Genomic DNA, 19,057 nt, shown 5'->3' with positions numbered 1-19,057 from the left:
TTTGTTTTTATTTATTATCAATATCTCTTCATCTAAACAAGTAAGCAGAGATTGAAATGTATACGAAGGTGGTTCATAATTTATTGCTTCCAAAGGGTAAGAAAACGATTTAAAAACGATTCAATAATTTTGCTTTCCCACGTGGTTACTTAAGACACCAATACGTTTGAGTAAGATGATGGTGAGACGCTTTAATGTCCTTGAAAAAATATATACAGGGTGATTTTGAAAGTTGTGCAGATATTTTAATCACGAGCTACTGGCTTCATGTAGAACTCGGAAAAAATATTTAAAAAATTCTATGTCAAAAAATAAAAAGACATTTATTTTTTGAGCTACAATTTTTTTAAATTGCTTTTAGTTTTTTACGTTGTCCTACAACCTCGTAGGTAAAATTTCGGCACATTTTAAAAATACACCCTTGTTATATCATGTTTTATAAAATGTACGCCAATGCGAAGTAACCTATAGGAAATATGCTTTAAAACAAAGAAACCGCACTGGTGTACGTTTGTCATTTTATTTTTTGACATAACATTTTTTCCGAGTTCTACATGAAGCCAGTAGTTCGTGATTAAAATATCTGCACAACTTTCAAAATCATCCTGTATGTTTATTATACTTTCCACTTTAGGCACAATAAATATTGAACTACCCTCGTACATCGTAATTGCTCCCCTCATTTTGGTCAAATCAGGCAAAAGTCAACATAATAAAGGTTGCGAACATGTTATCCTTATCATAACAAAATAAGACATTTTTTTAATATTAATTTATCAATATTACAGCTTTATTAGTAGGAATTTGCATTTTTGCGTCAGTTGACATTTGTGATGAAGAACATTATTTGTTCAACCAGGTAAGTTTTTCAGTAAATTAATTGGTACAGAGCTGCAATTAAATGATTTATTATATTATTTTTTTACTTGTTGCAAATTGAATTATTTGATAAATCGTTGGAGGAAAATTATACAAATTATGTCAAAGTGGATAAATGGATGGTGTTTATTTGTCGTTATAAATTTTCCAGTAAATCGAATTGTTGCAAATAGGTTAAATGCGAGTGGCATTAATTAAACAACGTAATTTTTTTATGTTCTATTCATTACGACCAAATACATTTATTTATTTCCCTTTTCAAAATCCAACTGACGTGATACAAAATTAATTGATGGTATACGTTTGGAATTTTAATATATTTTAATTAAATTAAATTATACAGGGTGTCGCAAAATTAACGTATTCCAAGTCGGGGGTCTTGTAGGGAAAAATCTCAGGAATCTCGAAAAAATAAATTAAAAAATATAGGGGGGGTCTTTACAAAGATATATGGGTCTGAAGGTTCAAACTTTTCATCATGTTTTCTTCAAATAAAAAATATAAATGGTTGACATTCGTTTTCTTAAAACATTTTTACTTGTCAACAAGGTGTCCCCTACTAAGCCCCAAACTCGGAATACGATAATTTTAAGACACCCTGTATGATTGATAAAAAAACGAAAGTAGTTTCATTTACATAGTACAGATATCAAAAAGACTCACTTCTACTCTTAATGACATAATCTACTATTATTAGATATTTTTTATTTTTGTATCTGCGAATTCTGACGTGATTCGTCCATCAATACTTTTTTTGAAAACTGTTTTTGCATTTAACAGATTTTGAATAATTAATTTCCTCCAACCCCACAAATCACCAACACACAAATATCATTTACAACCCTGTTTACTCACAGTTCTTCCAAACCACCCTTCGACAAATTAAAAACCCGGATCGATACTTCCGGTCCATTCGAATCTGGGTCTATTGACCCTTCGGCGGCGCAATTTTTGGCGATGTTTCCTTTTATCGCATCACAATTTTCACGTCTGTGCCGTAAATATGACGGTATTCGGATGATTCGGAACGAATGGACACAATTCGATTCCTCTCTTTCGATAATAAAACGGTCGCTGTTGGAGCGATAAACAATTTCCAGCGACATTGTCTACCCTCCTCAAAGGCTAATCATATCGGTGGAACAAAAGCAAACATCGAAAATAACGGCGTTAACACGATCGTGCGAAAACTTGTTCGAGAATATTTGTCTTGCTTTGAAAGGGGAGAAAGTCGAGAACTGCACCGAAAAAATTATCGAATTATTTTTTAGGGGTGTGCTGCGTTTGGGACGCCGACAGAAGATTTCTCTTTAGTGTTATTGTTGAAGGTTTCGAAGAGTCTTGGCACCACAACAACAATTCGTTCAGGCATCCAATGCATTCATAAAATCAACTGCAATATCCAAGGCATTGCAATTTCATGTTGAATTGTAAAAGTCCTTTATGACGGAATGTTAATACATAAATGTGATGAGAGGATGAACAAATAAATAAAATTAAAGGACATTTCAATTCAAAATTCCCTCTCAACAGAATTTATTGGAATACTTCTTTAGGTGCGCCACATACATTTTATTCCCGGGCAGTGATTAGTTTCATGCGACACAGTAAAATCGTTCGCAGCACAAGCTAAAATCGGAAAATCGTTCGCAGCACGACACGGCAAGCTAAAATCAAGGGAGTCGAGTTTTTTTAGCGGAGCGAGCGAAAAACAGTCAACTGTGCGTTACTTGTCAATTTAAAATTTTCATTGTACGCTGTGTTGTGACCTGACTGACCTCAGTGCAGAGCTGCAGGAGTAACTGTATATATATACAGGTATTTCACGAGTGATAATAAGCCTGACGTAATTTAAAATGCAACCCACACTATACTCGTATTTCCGAAAAAAGCTGGCTACTGTCATTAAAATGTCCGGCTTTTTCTTAAAATGTATTGTGGGTTAAATGTATTATTCCGTCAGGCTTATTATCACTCCTGAAATACCCTGTATATTTTTATATAATATAAACGATAAAGACACGACAAATATTGTAAGTTTACAGATGAATGTAGGATTTAATACGTACCTACCTAATTATCAATTATATGGCTTCAACAATTCATCTATTGGAAAAATTTGTGTAGCAAAATGTGAAGAGGAAAATGGACAAATTATCAGAATACAGGGTATTGGTATTGCTACGAAAACTTGTGTTGTGTTCAATATCATCTTCAAGAAAATAAAACTTAAACATCCAAACCTAACCTCACAAATTTTGCCAGAGTGTAACCTCTAAAAGCGGACGTATTTGCAGTTTCTATTGAAAAATACAGATTGTTGATGTTTATTTAAAAACAGTATTGGATTTAAATAATATTAATTATTTATGCCTTGCTCCTTATTCCTCCAAGTACTATCATCCATAATAATATAATTTATAGAATACACACCTACCTATTATTTAAAATCAATAACGAGCGTCATAGAAGTTTTCACTTCTGTCGTGTGGTCTTAAGGCTCGCGTTTACCTGAAAGAAATTTCGAACTTGATGTACAGTGGGTCCTCTATTTACAAATTTATATTTTGGTCAAACGGGTCAAACAAACCGAGAGACGCAGGTACCTTGAATTAGTCACAGACGCTCAGTAGGGGGTAGAGGATTACGATCCTGTCCTGTTCGGTACCTAAATACGGAGATAAAATTTTGTGTTGGAAAGACAAGTCCTACAATGCCAAATCTGAATTGGCTGCACTGCAAACTGTTGTTTCATTCCATTTTATTATTTATTAGCTGACCCGACAGACGTTGTCTTGTCCAATCCAAATTTCAGTAAATTAGTTTGTGATGATGATTTATTTTCTTTCATTAAATTTGAAATAACAATGAATCTCAAGGTGTTTTATTTACATTTCGATTGCAAGATCGATGTTCAAGTGAACAATCCGATAGCGAAATAAATTGGTATAGAAATAAAATAATTACATTTGTTGGACAGATCGCGAAACTACAGAAAAGTAAAAACGGATGTAATTTTAATTTAGGCTGGAATACGTTTTTCCAGATTTTTCTCCAAATTTTCCAAAAACATTTTTTCAATTGAGTTATTTCCATCCCGGGAACAAAAACAAACCGAACAAAAAAAAAAAAATTAATTAAGTTTGCCCTAATTTTCCGACTTTCCTTTGTAATTCTCCCGATTTTTTTTTTTAACAAAAGGAACATAAAATTTTTAAAAATTAAAAATATTGAGCTAAAAATTTGTTTTAGTATTTTTTTGTAGGTACATAATATACCTACAATTTGATCGTATAGGACATTTTTCTGACTTTGAAGGTCCGACTAATAAAACTATAACATTCACCATTACGATTAAATCTGCATTTAATCCCTGCAGATGAGGGAATGAATATTAGTTCGGAGTTTCTACCTGATTTGTCAAGAATTATGAATGAGACAAAAATGACCCTTATGGTAAAGTATTTTTAAGGTAAAATTACAATGAAACGGTTGGTTTCATCTTGTGTCCCTTCGGTGAATAATTGAATATTATCGGTTTATTAGTCAAAAAAATTTGCTATAGATAAAGTATAGGATTATACCGGGTGGGGCATCGTATACGCGCACGCGAGAAATCGCGACTTCTAATTAAATAAAATTGTCGAAATTTTTCAGACTTACCTGGCTATTGGTAAGGTACATTTCATAATTTTTTGATAATTTTTCACTTACAATCAAAGCCACAAAAAATTAAAATGTAAATTTCAACCAAAAAGTCAAATTCTGATTTTTATACTAACCTACCCAGATTCACTTCCTACAATTATTTACGAAATCTACGGAAAAAAATACCAATTAGATTTTGAATTAAACGCAGTTTTACATTTCAACTTTCAAAATCATTTTTATTTATGACCAGCTACTTGTGCTGTCGTAAATTTAGGTGACAATGGAAACTGTCAATTTTATGACAAAAATGTTTAAAACGGTCGGCTATACCTTTGTTGGGAAATTATACCATTGTGCCGTAAATCACCCGTCTGGTTTACGTTTAAATAAAAAAGCGAATTATTTAGCTAACCAAGTCAAAATTTGTAATTGTGCCACCAGGGTTTGATGGTCTAGCATATACAGATTCATTTAGTGTAAAAACTTTATAGGTAAATTAACAGTTAATTTCAGAAAACTAATAAAACTGTTACTGTTTATTAACAAAAAAAAATTAAAAAATTCTCAAATATACCTTATCAGTAATTAGTCAGGTATATAAAATTTCGCCAATTTTATTTAATTAGAAGTCGCGATTTCTGGCGTGCGCGTATACGATGCCCCACCCGGTATTATGTACTCGCAAGTAACGATTTTTATTCTTTACTTATTCTGTACTTGCTCATGTAATAGTAATAGTATACTATTATTTCATACTAGAAGTCTATTCTGTATCATAATTTTATTGCAAAAATAAAAAATCATATTATGTATTTTGTGAAAATCGCATAATCTTTTTTCCTGTGGTAATGGCCGTTGCTATTGTTTTTTTACAATGAGTATTTCCTTCATGTGTTTAGCAACCAATTGCGTGACAAATATTGACCAATCAAAACGAAAAAACAAAAAATAACCCGATAAAATTTCTCTAAAATGCACATGTGCAATAATCTGATAAAAAATGCCGGTACCTGATTTTTTTTAATTTAAATATTTTAAATAAAAAGGACTTCGTCTCGTGCTCTTATTTGCTAATAATTGGTCTTCTGACCTCATTTATGGATGTTTTCGTTCATTAGCAACAAAATTTCCGATAAAAAATTTTGCACTTGGGATATAATATGTGATTATTTCATTCATCATCATTTTCGACCAATCGTAAGGCTTTATTTTTTGAATTACAGCGATAATTTTTCGATAATTTTTTATTGTCCTTCAAATGTTTTTTTTTTAATTTTTAAGACAACGGCGAATACTAGTGTCACATTTTTTATTTTTATATCAAATGTCAACATGAGTCGTCAACTTCTGACGAGTAACTTGCAACCATTTTAAAAAATGACATTCGTGGTTGCTAATCAACTTTCGTATTACAACTCGATCATTTCGAAGCACTCACGTGAATATTTTTCGACTTTTGCACTTTTCAATGTCAGATTTGATTTGTATAAATAAAACAGTCTGTTATAACTAACCTACCGGACTCAAATGGATAATGTAATCGAACATCTACCGGACAGTATAAAATAAAATATTTTAAATCGTGAATTTTCACATGAAATAAAGGAAAAAATTGTGCTTATTTCATGGTGTATTATTACTGGAAATTATTATTGCACGTAAAAAAAAGGATAGAGATTTGCATAATATTAAAATGGGTGATATGCCGATGTAATTTGTACCCTTGTATAGTCCCCTTTCCGTAAGCTGTTAGCTCAGGTAGCATGTAGGGTTGGTTGTCTACAACGTGAAATTTTAACGTTGAGAAATGACTTCATTTTTTTCGTTTTTTTCAACTAATATTCAAGTAGGAAACACCACTTTTCGTCTGCGTCACATTCATAACAATATCTAGTGAATGACGTGAGATATTTTCGATATCTCTTTTCATTTTGCCTACACAGCTTCCAAGCAGAGCATTTTATTTGTGGTTTTTCAACAAATTCGTCAAAACAAAATTATATTTTTCTCTTCATAGTTCACTAATAGAAATGTTCATAATTTATGTAGTAAAGAGAGAAAACGTTCATCTCGTACTGTTTTCTCAAAAAACGTGATCGAAAATCCACTTTTTCGACCGTTTTAAACTCAGGTAAACGCGAGCCTTAAGCACACACTCTTTTTTTTTCTTCTCTCAAGTGCTCTCTCTTGAAGCTAAATGATGTTGATCTTAAATTTTATCTTTCTTCTTTTTTGTTGGTATACCTGGCATTATAAGTTTCCTGTCTCGTTTTGTCGTAGAATATTATTTTTTCACGATCGGGAGTAGAAATCAACTTTTCGGATGTCAACATCGTGACAGAAGTAGAGCATTTTCTCCCTAGGGAGCAAATATTTGCAAATACTTGCTCCCTAGGGAGTTTTCATTTTTTGACAGTTGTGACAAAAATCTAATGGGAGTTTTCATTTTTTTTTGACTGTTGTAACAAAAATCTAATTGTGTTGTCAAGGCAACTACTAATTCCATTAAATTCATCGAAAGATGACAACTCATTTGTCATCATTTTTTTATTCTTAAAATTTGAGATTTTTGTGCTGTTTCTACTCCCTACCGTGAAAAAAATAGTATATATACTTCTGGAGAGAATGCTCATTTTTCCCTCGGTGCTTTGTAGCCCTCGGGCTTCGCCCTCTGGCTACAAACTGCACCTTAGGAAAAATCATGCATTTCTCTCCCTCAATATATAATATACTATTATACATAATGTTGCTTGAAAAAAATTGTTTTAAATTACACTTGTCTCTGTATTTCAAAAATTCCATTAAAACACCAAAATTGTGTAAAACAAAGATAAACAAAAAAAATTTCGTTTACAGTAATCCACTTGAAAATTAATGGTGAATACGACTTTTGACATTTTGATAAACAAAAAACATTTCAGAAGTTAATGCACAAAGCTGGATAAAACCCACAGACTAATTAATAAAACCAGTCCCAGGGAGTCTAATTATTCCACAACTGTAATAAACCCGGTCCATAAGGATGGCTGTGGTTTAGATAATTAAAAATTTAATACGAGATTTAAAACATTTTCTTATTTAATTCATTTTATTTGCAGAACTGATGACAACAAAACCGTTGGTTACTCACAAAAAATAAAAATGAATTAATAAACACATTAACAAGCAAAAAAGTAAAAACCTTTGTTTCAAGCACTCAGCTCGGCTCTGTTGTTGCTCTTTTTGCCTAATTTTTTTCTCAATTTGTTCCCTTACACATTGATTTATTGCTCTTGATGTCTTATCTTAGTTTCTTCTTTGTATAAGAAACATATGTTACCGATTTTATGAACTCGGTTCTCCAAAGAATATTTCCAAAATTGATTTATGTGAATGAGTCTTCGATTCGCGTACGTAACAGTTAAATGTTATTGTGTTATTTGTGTCACATAACGTAACAGCATGTTTTCAAGAAATAAAAGAGCAAGTGGTGATATAACACATATTTGCAGCCGTGTATTACTGGTTGCAGCCGTTTCTTTAACAATTTAAAGAAATCATTTAATTTATCTGTTATAACAAATTCATTTATTCTTACATTTAAACACTTTAACCAACTAATCAAAACGATGCTTACACATTTAGCAGGATTTTTGTTTCTCTCCTCTCTCAGTGTCCGTCATCTTTTTACCAAAGCTGGTTAGTACAGTCTTTAACTAATTGCTCACTTTTTTTAGCAACACAAATCAGATTTTTTTAATTTTTGAGTTACTACTTTTTATACACAAAAAACTGTCAAATCCTTCACCTTACATTATGAGACAACAATTCAAGACAAATTAATTTCTCTTGAAAAATAATTTCAAACTTTATTAACCGTGAATATATTAAATAAAGCAAATTAGAATTTAAAGCAAAAGCTATTAAGCAAAACAAAACAGTCTTGTACTTCTTGACAAAATGTTTCTGTCTTCTACTTCATAATAAAAATATAATTTTGAACGACATTTAGTCATTTCTATGAAGAAATAAAATGTCTTTTCTTTCTTAATTTCTTTTAAATTTGCTGTTTCTCACATTTTCTAAATTTTAATTTTCTGCAATAGTAGAATTTGATGACATTAATTCTTCCGCTACGAAGATAAAAGAATTAATACTCTGATATGGCAACCTTGAATCAAGTGACCACGCGACCTTGACCTAGAGTCGCTTTAATCCAAAGTTGTCTATCCCGTGCGCACTTGCGGAAACAGAATTTAGTTTTCTCTTATCTGAAAATATTTTGCCGTACAAAAAGTAAATTAGACAATTACACAATTTAAAAAGCATGGGTTTTTTGGCCTGAAAAATAATTTCTTATGCAATACGAATTGAATATTACATTATTATCCAAGAAAATTACAACCGCAAATAAGGCACGTTCGTAGCTGACACACACACAAAAACAAAACGATTTGTTCAAGTAAGCGAAAAAAAATTTCCAACAGTGGTAATAATTTCTTGTGCTTTTACAAAAGCAACTCTGGATAATTAAATATGAAAAGTCTTCATCGGCATTGAGGTGTCCAATTACGGATCCAAATCTTCTCCAGTCGACGCTCCAGGAATCGAAAACAAAAAAGAACGAGCGATAAAAGGACTACGCCTGAACATGGAACTGGCGTGCCAACTTCTGCAGATAGACTGTGATTAATTTGATGAAAGGAGTTGTCTTCTTGAATGTTTCTTAAGAACATCAACTTCCGAAGCGACAGTGGAGTTGGACTGAGAAGTTATTCGTTTGATTTGAATGTTACATAATCGGGAAACTTTCCGTTTCTCGTGGAATACCGAAAACGATAGAATCTCGCCGCAACTACCTCCCCAACTTGGCATAAACTTAATATGTGTAATTTTTAACGCGAAGATAAGAATCTTTGGGGGATCGCGAACTAAGCAGCGACACATAGATAAGCACTTCAAGCTTTTAAGTAACAGGTGGTTGTACAGATATTGATCGTTTTATTTGTATGTAAAGGGGACGGCTGATGACCCTTTTTGCCGACTGTCGAGCCATAAGGAAGTTAAAAACTTTCTGATATTTATCATCCAAAGCCAAAGCTGAAAAGCAGAAATTTCGTTGTTGTGGTTTCCTTTGAATTTGGCAAAAAGGAGAATCTGGATTTAATTTAATTGGATCATTATTGTTTAAAAGTGTTGTACTGTAGCTTAAAAATATGATACATCTAGGAATGACAACGGTTGGTCGAAGGCCAGTCCGTGAATCACTGCGAAAGTCCCAACTGGTCAAACCAGTTGCTCTTCTTTTTGCATTTTTGCATATCCAAGCACAACTTATCGGTAACGTGTGTAAGCCCAGTTGAACACTAATGGCAATTCTCAACGTTTGAAGTTGGTTAATCGGATCCAGTTTGGCTGTCAGACCACGTATTCTTTTGATACGTCTTTCTAACCTGAAATGCAAATTCCCCTACAAAGTAAATTTATGATGCAGTCGTGTCAGAGACGGTGCAACAAGAATTCGCATGACTGGAGTTTCGTCTTCAAATGCATTCTCGGCTCGTTTACAGACCGGGATCAAAGCCTTTATGGGTAACCGTTTGTTTTATGACTTTAGTAGGTATAGTGTGACATAACCTATAAAGTATAAAAAGAAAATTTCCATTAAATTATTTTCTTATCTGACACACTTGACAGTAGATTTGAAGGCTACATTTGTATGTATCAATTCACGACTCGACTTTGGATTTATCTCATGACAAAAGGAAAAGTATTTGACATGACATTTTTTACGTTCGGAGAATTTAACCGCACATCTCAATTTGGAATTCCAAGAAAGTACTTCTAATTTTTTTTTATCTACCTATCTAATATCTATTCTCTTATACCAGCACACAAAACCGGTTTTTTTTTACAATATAGGTATAGCCGAAACTTTATAAATGTGGATTGGGGACTTGTTAAGTTGGCAGTGTTGGCACTACCAGCAAAAGTATGTAACTAGGCGCGCTTATAAGGCATTTGGAATTTATGACAGATCTCACTAACGTAAAGTCCATTCAAAAATCAAAAAACCGCCACCTGTTGCTTTAGGGTGGTAAAATTTAAAAAACCCTAGGTAGATATTTTTTCATACTATGTTGGTAACTATAAATTATAAATTATGACACTTATTTGATTCAAAATAAAATTCAATTGCTTTGAATTTCGTTCATATTGTTTTATTAGCAGCACATTTCATTTATTTATTGATTCTTATTATTTTTACTTAAACATGCCCAGAAAAACAAGACACTTAACAAGGCACTTAATAAACATTTAACCTCAAAATTACAAGTCTCATCAAATTTGACACTAGACAGCGTTGCCGATAGTAATTATCGAGGAAAATGCGACGTTGGTGGTTTTTTGATTTTTGAATGGACTTTACCTGCTATCCGGACACGGAATCTTGGCCAACATTTTTTAGACATTTCTAAAAAAATGATGTAAACCAATCATTAGTGTCATTAATGAATGACAATTATTAAAAGTCACTTATCGAGTAAAAAGTTGGGTTATACCTATTCAATGAATGCCAGTTCAAACATATTTGTCAGTTAAATGTCAGTTGTGGCCAAGGTTCCGTGTCTGCAATTGTACCTACAGTTCAATTATAAGTTTTAAGCGACCTTGAGTTTGACAATCCACTCTAATATTTAGTTATTTATGTATTAAGGGCGTAAGAGGGCTTTTATGGCCTGAGGTGTGATTTTGTGCCCGAGTGACAACGAGGGCTAAAAACACGCTGAAGGCCATAAAAGTCAGTTCACGCCCGCAGTATATTGACGGACAAAAAAATTGTCGTCACTCATTTGACGGCACTGTCATTTTATTTAATGTTTCATTAATGCAAATCATACTTCTAACTTTGAGGTTAACCAATGTCTGTCAAATGACGTATATAGCATTTTTAAATTCTTTAAAATATTTGTCACTTATGACATATTATTGTGAAGGCGTCAGTGTATGTGTTATGTGCGATTAAGGCCTAAAACCTTAACATTTCACAAAAATTAATAAATAAATGTCTGCCCACATCACGGATGTTCGCATCGAGTAGTGCTCCCGTCAAATTTTTAGTTTTGCGCGTAACCTTGGAAACAGTGAAAACAACCGTCGCCATTTTGCCAGTTGCAAATTTTCGGTTATAAATTTTTGTAAATTCATTAACGAAATGATGAACGATGTTGAGAAAGCGGCAGAAATGAGTGTCCAGTATGTAATTCAGGATTAGGTAGTTTAAGGTAAGTGGAAATTTCTTTCGGAATTTCCCCAACATTTTTTTTACTTTTATTTGACATTTCTTTATGGCCCACGAGCATAATGTGGCTCCTGGGCCACAAAGAGACGTTTATGTCAAGAAAATGTGTGCATAATTGTCAAATTATAATATAATCGTGCATAAAACGTTTTTATAGTACTAAGTATAGGAGGAGAGATTCTTATATTAAGTATTTACCTAGCCATGACGAAAACAAGTGACGATCGTTTTTTAAATTTTACCAACCTAAAGCAAGAGGTAGTGGTTTTTTGATTTTTGAATGGACTTTAGGAATATCGGAAGCTACGGTGTAAAACATTTTGCACGAAGATTTAGGACGTTGGATTCCGAAATTGCTTAATCCCGAACAAAAACTCTGTGGGCAACATATTTGCGAACAAATCTTGGGGGCTTTGTCTGACGACGAAGAGCTTTTTTCTAAAATTATGACAGGTGATGAAACGTGGGGGTATCACTGGGATCCACCGAGAAAACAAGAATCCATGGGGTGGGTCCACAAGGGATCTCCACCGCCAAAAAAGACAAGAACGCAGAATTCATCGCTGATGGCGACGGTGTTTTGGAATATGGAGGAATCTTACTGATTGAACATTGAAAAAAGCTCCCGCAACTGTGATCAAAAGATTATGCTGCTAATGACAATTACAAAGTTCGCAAAGCTCGCCAAGCCTCTAACTTTTTACATAAATAAATAACTTTCAGCAGTGATTTGTTAATTAATTCCGTTGGAAGTGTTACCAATTAATTAATTAGTACAAAAACATCTTTTACAAAAGTGAAACTTGTCTTATATTTTTAAAACAATCATTTGCTATAGAAAGATCGTGATGCAGAAAAATGGAAATATTTTAAAGTAAACTGGTGATTAAAGAAAAAGACGGAAAAAACAAAAAATTGCGGTTTGCAGCTCTGACCACCTACAAAGTAGCTTGTGTAAACATTAACATTATTGTCTGACTCATTTAAATCAATATGCAGAAAAATAGAGAAATAGCAGAAACACCAAACTAAACCCAGAAATTTCAATATGAAGTTTGTCTTTTTACGAAGAATAATTAAAACTTTACTGTAGACTACTTTTTTCTTCGACTATATAAACAAAAAGATCAATACGATAAGAAACTAACACTATGATCATTGATCACTTACCAATTCATGAAAATACGCCAACATAACACTTTTATTTTCAGTTGTAACCTTATTTAGATCCTCCTATTTTTTGATTGTCTCGTTTGATTTCAGATACCTGCCTTTTGATTTTTCCGGTATTAAGCTATTTGAAGCTTGTTCTGCTTCATTTAAGATATCTTCCGGTAAAACACAATCATTCAAACACATTTTGCGAAATTGCTACTTTTATAAACAACCAAATGTAACTATGACACTTGAACATATCATGCAAACGCGATTTCCAACTCGAAAAAACTGTTTTTGTGCTTAACAGGCTTAAAAATGATAATAGGGGTTGCTTTTTGTGGGTGTCAAGCGGCGAAGGTGACAATATACTCAGAGGATGAAATAGGGGTGAAGCGGCGAAGGTGAGGGTATTTCCAACTCGAAAAAACTGTCTTTTTTTCTTAACAGGGTTGAAAATGGTAGTAGGGGTTGGTTTTTGTAAAATTAAAGTAGACAGTAATTTTCTTCTTGTTTTGAAGATCAAGTGTACAAAATTTCATCAAGATCGGAGTAAAACTGTAGATTTGCATACAAAATATACAAACAGACATTCAGTTGTATATATATAGATTTATTCTAAAAACAAATGTCAATTCTGATAATGATAAATTTGAAGGAAGCTCAAAGACTATTTTTAAAAACCGTCAAATAATACAATATAAAAATTATCTGAGATTTTCGCATCATTATCAATTTGTAGTAACTCATAAAAATTAAGAACTGAAGTAGTTACATATCTTGTTCCAAAGTTCTAAAACATTAATCAGACTATTTATTATTTTGTGCACGACATGACTAATAAAAACTCATCCTGTCTAGTTTTTTCTAGTCCTGTGGCAACATATTAAAAACTGATTGGGTAAAAACGCCACAGGTGTAACGACAAATTGATAAAACATTTATCTACACGAACAGCAAAAGTTGGATTATTTGGGGAAAATCGCCTCAATGTATCTTAATTTATAGCACCATGATCGGCAATTTCCCGCGAAAAACTCGTCGAACAATTGTTATCATCAGCTTTGCCTCAACGTAAAATTACCTTTTACGACTTCGCCAAGCGAACACTAAAAATACTCGAACAATGTCAACAAGAATTCAAATTTCGTTGGCTCGAACCTTATTATTCACATTTTTTGTTCTTACGTAAATGTGTACAAAAAAATCTTGTGAATAAGTTGTTTAACATTGGGAGTTGTCGAAACCGCAATTATCTCTTCAGCTGGTGATTTATCGCGATCTGCTGGTGTCTTGATTCATTGATTAATCGCTAAAAGCGAGATAAATGGTCGGAATAAAAATGAAATGCGGAAAATTAATTTGTCTTTTGTATCCGGATACGGAATTAGCCCGGCTGAAGTAAGCGATTAAAACGCAAAAAGGGCAAGCTTTCATTTATCACATTCGTGATTAGTCGGCAAAACGTGGCGAGCTGGAGGTGCTGTCCATAAAAGTAAAAAATTGGTAGGAAGTTTCCTGGTTAATTGGGACGTACTTGTGTTATCTTATCGATGGAGGCTCACTTTGTTAAGAAATCTGAGCCACTTGTTTGTACGCTTCTGTTTTCGTAGGAAATTTTTGTTGTTTTCAAATTATCTGAAAAAATCTTTTTTGAAATCATTGTCTTTGATAATAGCATATTTTTGTTCTTATTAGAATAACTTTTTATTTAAGTCAATAACACTGGTTTCACAAGACATGTTGTCGAACTTGTTCCTTAGAGCACTCCTCGCTACGCTCGTCGTGCCCTAAACCCTCTCGTTCGACAATATACGTCTTGTACAACTCGTATAACAATATATTATTGTAACGACTGTATTTTAATGAATACATTAAAGTAATGGCATTTCTCAGAAAAAATATTCGCTTCGAGAACCATAAAATCCATAAAAAGTTCCATTTGTAATTAATACTTTATTATCGGCAGCAGTATCACATTCATTGTTTTCATAAAAAGTCTACGTTTAAATTGCAAAAATCCATAATTGCTCAGGAAAATAACAGTTTAATAATTATTTTTACATCGTCACATCGATGATCACTATATTTAGAAAAGTTTGCGCCTTGGGAAAAACCTGTCACAAGTTTTCTGTATTTGCAAGAACAGTTCGGTTGTTTCACACCTTGACACCTACATCTGCAGGTATTTCCTGGCATAGTAGTGATAAATGGCCAACACCATTCAGAATTCTGCAAAATATTTTTTTTCTAAAAACGGTTTTATTGTATTTTTTTTGTGTATATGTATTTATTTTCAGAATTGTATCTGTTTAAGAATTACATATTTACAAAATACCAAACAATATTTTTTAAATGTGTACTATTTGGTCCCATGAAATTTTTAGTGGGTTTAAATCGGGCGATCTAGCTGGTCAATGTTTAGGTTTCTACCATTTAAACGTTTACTTCTCATTTTTCACTTTTGCGACGGGAAAAGAAAATATTCCATGAGATTAAAACATTTATTTTATTAGAATGGACCTTAAAAATAACAAATAAATTAATATAATTTGGCTAGACTACACTTCTGGTTTCTTTTCGAGATCTTCTTTCGGCTTCCGCCTTTCAAAAAGAGATTGCATAGACTCTATTAAATGTTTCTCCAAAATGATGACGGGAGATTCAAACGACAAGCACAAAACCAAGGACAAAACCAAGGTGAAAATAAAATCACCCCAAAAACTGTGCATCTGTAAAAATGTCAGTATTATGAAAGACACATCAAGTCATGGCAACACTCACCAGAGCAATATCTGAAAATTTTATGATATTTCTTACGACTGCGTATCTAACCGTGATCACCGAATAATGTACCAAGTACATCGAATAAGACAGTTTGGTCAAGAACTGGAAGATCGGTAGTGACAAGAAGGCGTCAACTGGTCCTCCATATCCGGAAACACAAAGTAAGATGACTCCGCAAAGGGCCACAGACCAGGACTGTCGATTGAACGCCAAGTACATGGAGTTACCCCATCGATCTGGCTCTTCAGCGGCTACTAAAGGATGACCCGCCCATACGCATGCCACCAGACCGGTTAAACACACCAACCACAGCGCACAAACAACAATCTGAAAAATCTTACATTACACCGTACCAAAAACAGAAGAATATGTTGTACCGGTGGCAGCCGCAGCCTCATCTCTGCCTGCTTGATCTTGTAAAGGAAGTACCCCAAAATCATTCCGATTACGTATGGTCCAAATCTGGCGTAGGTTTGGGTGTAGTACTCACTCATATAATTCCTAGAATATCGCTTTTGACTGCAAAAATTTTGCAAAGTTGTCCCAACTTACGGATCACTGAGCATGTTTCCTAGATTTTTCGCGTAACCAATCGAGAACGGTGCGACGACGCCGGCAACTGTCAAAACTCCAAGCAGACCTAGACCAATCTTGGGCCATCGCGATAGTGGTATTAGAACAATGGGGGCCAAGACGAACAACTGCATGTCGACGGAGAGGTACCAGGTCTGAGGCAAGCACTAGAATTTCTAGTTAGAACTAGTACTAAACTGTCTGGATTGGACGTACTTGGCCGTGTTGTACGTAGTTGGTGATGTACAAGAAAGTACTCCACCAGCCGCGTTGACACGTTTGCACCAAAGTAAAATCGACGACTTTCCACAGAGGACCATCTCCGAAATGATTGATTAGGTACAAGTGGATGAGAGCCATTATGGCTAGAGCTGGGGTGAGTCGGAGGTACCGGTGCAGATAGAAGAGCAAGACGTTGAATTTGACACCTTTAGCCATCGATTTGAGGTAAGTGTAGACGGTCACAAGACCTCCAACGACGAAGAAAGTGTCTACGGAGACCGTCGCACCTACTATAAACATGTTGACGGCTTTATTTTCCCACTGGAACAACAAGTTTGAACTTGTTCCTCAATCTACCAAAAACTTCTACCTCTTTAGCATCGGGAAGATTCGAAACTGCTGAATTTATAACGAGGGAATACTCGTGTCCAATGATGACCCACATCATACTGATGGCTTTGATCCCGTTGAGACACAACAGTTGATCTGGATTTTTGGACGCTCGGAATATTTTGCGACCGTTGGAGAGGACCGAAAACGACACCAACAACTCGTGGGGACTTGCTACAAGAATCTGGTTCAGACCAGTACTATTAGTACAAAGTTGTTCTTACCCCGATTTGTGTAGAATAGGAAGAGGTCAAAAAGTGTGGATGCGACCATGATGGCTAGAATAACTGCAAGAATGACTATTGTGGCGATGGCACCTGCGGACAGTTCGCGTTCTGTCGCTTTGGTGTAGCAGAAGTCTTCGGTGTAAATCAGAGAACCTGGAATGTCTGCAGCTGACCAGTTGCTGGGTACGCAAGCAGCGAAATGGAATCCGGTGTAGTCCTCGCCCAGTGATACGAGCCTAGGTTGAGGATGCATGGCGAAAGGCTAAAAGGACCTGGTTAATCAAAAATCAAAAAGCGACGGTGGAAACCAACCTGGCGAGGCATCGAAAGCTTGTCAGCAAAGATCGTGGCGGATGTTATGTTTAGTGATGACAGTGGGAGAGTTCCAAGGCAGTACTTGCCATACAAGTTTTCATATTTGATGGCAAGACATTCGTCGAAGTTTCCCAAGTCGAAGAAGTTCCCGACTACAAGACCGTTTGGGAATTTTGTTGACGCGTCGAACACTGAAGAACTGTTATTACTTGGGACTTCAAAACAACGAAAACTTACTTTGCAACGCCGCCATTGAGGCTTCATCCGAGTCCCCAAGGGTGGATGACACTTTTGCAGCAATCTTGTCGGAACTGATGACTTCATTGATTATTGCACGAAAGATTGGTGTTAGTTGTGTGCAAGAAACTGAAGTCAGGAGAAGTGAGTACAAAGTGAGTACTACGGTGGAAGCCATGGCTGAGAATGCATTGGGACATCGAGGTTGTCTACTTATAAGAGACTAATCGTTATCATCTTAATTATTTCAAGTGATTGCTTGCGTCTGTATTGTAATTCGATTCTACAATAGAGATTTTCTGGGAAAAATTTTGTTATTGTGAACAGAACAATACAATTTTAGCAGTACTAAGTTCTGACAAGAAGGTTTTGGACTGGGCTTTTTTCAATCGAAATGTCTTCAACTATTTACTTTTTATGCCAAAAAAATGGAATAGAATGGAAAATATTTTGGGCAAGTACTGTTTTAAAAAATCTCTTTTGCAACCTGTTTGATCGATTGGAGATATCTTAGAACTTGTTGTGTATCTGCAGTATTTCTGTGTAAGTACCTATTTGTTTTATGTACACTTTCATTCTGGCATTTAGCCTGTCTGGATCTCTTTGTCATTGGCTAAAGGATCGACACCGTCACCCATGGTGAGCGATTTTAGTTTATAAGAGATGTACCAGTCTACCAGTTGTGAATAAAATACAGAAAACGGAAGTCGTTTCATTTTGCGCACATTTGTAATGATTTTTTAGATCACCGCTTATTATGTACGAAACTATGACTAAGTACATATTTTTATCACGTTTCCCGATCGCTGTGAATGCATCTGTTGAACGAGCCAGACAATAGATTATAGTGAGATTAAATCTTTTTCACTTCTAATCTTTTTGGGTGAAATAATGATTTACTCTTTTCTACCTCAAACGTGAGTTTAGTCGAAAAGCTTAGAAAACACTTTGTTATTATTCGAATTGTTGTTAAGTGTGACGTATATTTATTGTTTTAATTAAAATGTGAGAATGTTGTTGTGTGAAGATACTTTTGAATCATCAGAAAAAATGTTATTGGCATTACTTAAAGCCGAAAACAGTAAATCTCACAGGAAGGTAATTTTAAAAAATCGTTTCACTTTGGTTCGAAAATAGTAGATTGTGTTATTAGGATTAAAAGTGGTATTTTTTTCGACGGGCAATTTGTGGCATAAGTACCTACATTTAAAATTTTAATGTGAACGTTTTATTGAAATATTCGTGTAACCAGTTTTTGCTTTTGCTTTGTTTACATATTTAGTTGTTTTCTTCAAATCAACGGTGTTAAATTCTTAAAAGTACTTTTAATCCTAGGAGG

General features: G+C 34.2%; 2 protein-coding genes across 2 annotated transcripts in view; one reads left to right on the top strand and one right to left on the bottom strand.

Annotated features, from left to right (window-relative positions):
* LOC138125304 (UNC93-like protein) overlaps positions 1-19,057 on the top strand; it is a 99,874-nt gene that overhangs the window by 10,362 nt on the left and 70,455 nt on the right. The window lies entirely within an intron of this gene.
* On the bottom strand, positions 15,458-17,925 carry LOC138126664 (nose resistant to fluoxetine protein 6-like). Its single transcript, XM_069042434.1, has 9 exons — positions 17,719-17,925; positions 17,479-17,672; positions 17,164-17,428; positions 16,920-17,113; positions 16,544-16,870; positions 16,307-16,494; positions 16,132-16,255; positions 15,752-16,081; positions 15,458-15,699 (listed from the first exon to the last, which is right to left on the bottom strand). Exons 1-9 carry the CDS (start codon positions 17,894-17,896, stop codon positions 15,529-15,531), a joined length of 1,971 nt encoding a protein of 656 aa, XP_068898535.1. The 5' UTR covers positions 17,897-17,925; the 3' UTR covers positions 15,458-15,528.

The sequence above is a fragment of the Tenebrio molitor genome, chromosome 3 (genome assembly GCF_963966145.1).
Source record: "Tenebrio molitor chromosome 3, icTenMoli1.1, whole genome shotgun sequence".
NCBI classification, from domain to species: domain Eukaryota; kingdom Metazoa; phylum Arthropoda; class Insecta; order Coleoptera; family Tenebrionidae; genus Tenebrio; species Tenebrio molitor.
Note: the sequence above shows the minus strand (reverse complement) of the source record. Positions and strands in the feature narration are given on the sequence as shown.

What these genes read in the sequence shown, in the direction of transcription:
- LOC138126664 (XM_069042434.1), bottom strand. Translation starts at nt 17,896, where the DNA reads ATGGCTTCCACCGTAGTACTCACTTTGTACTCACTTCTCCTGACTTCA. An exon ending in CTCAATGGCGGCGTTGCAAA is followed by an intron (nt 17,673 to 17,718) that starts GTAAGTTTTCGT and finishes ACAGTTCTTCAG; the next exon opens with TGTTCGACGCGTCAACAAAA. An exon ending in ACTACGTACAACACGGCCAA is followed by an intron (nt 16,495 to 16,543) that starts GTACGTCCAATC and finishes TAGAAATTCTAG; the next exon opens with TGCTTGCCTCAGACCTGGTA.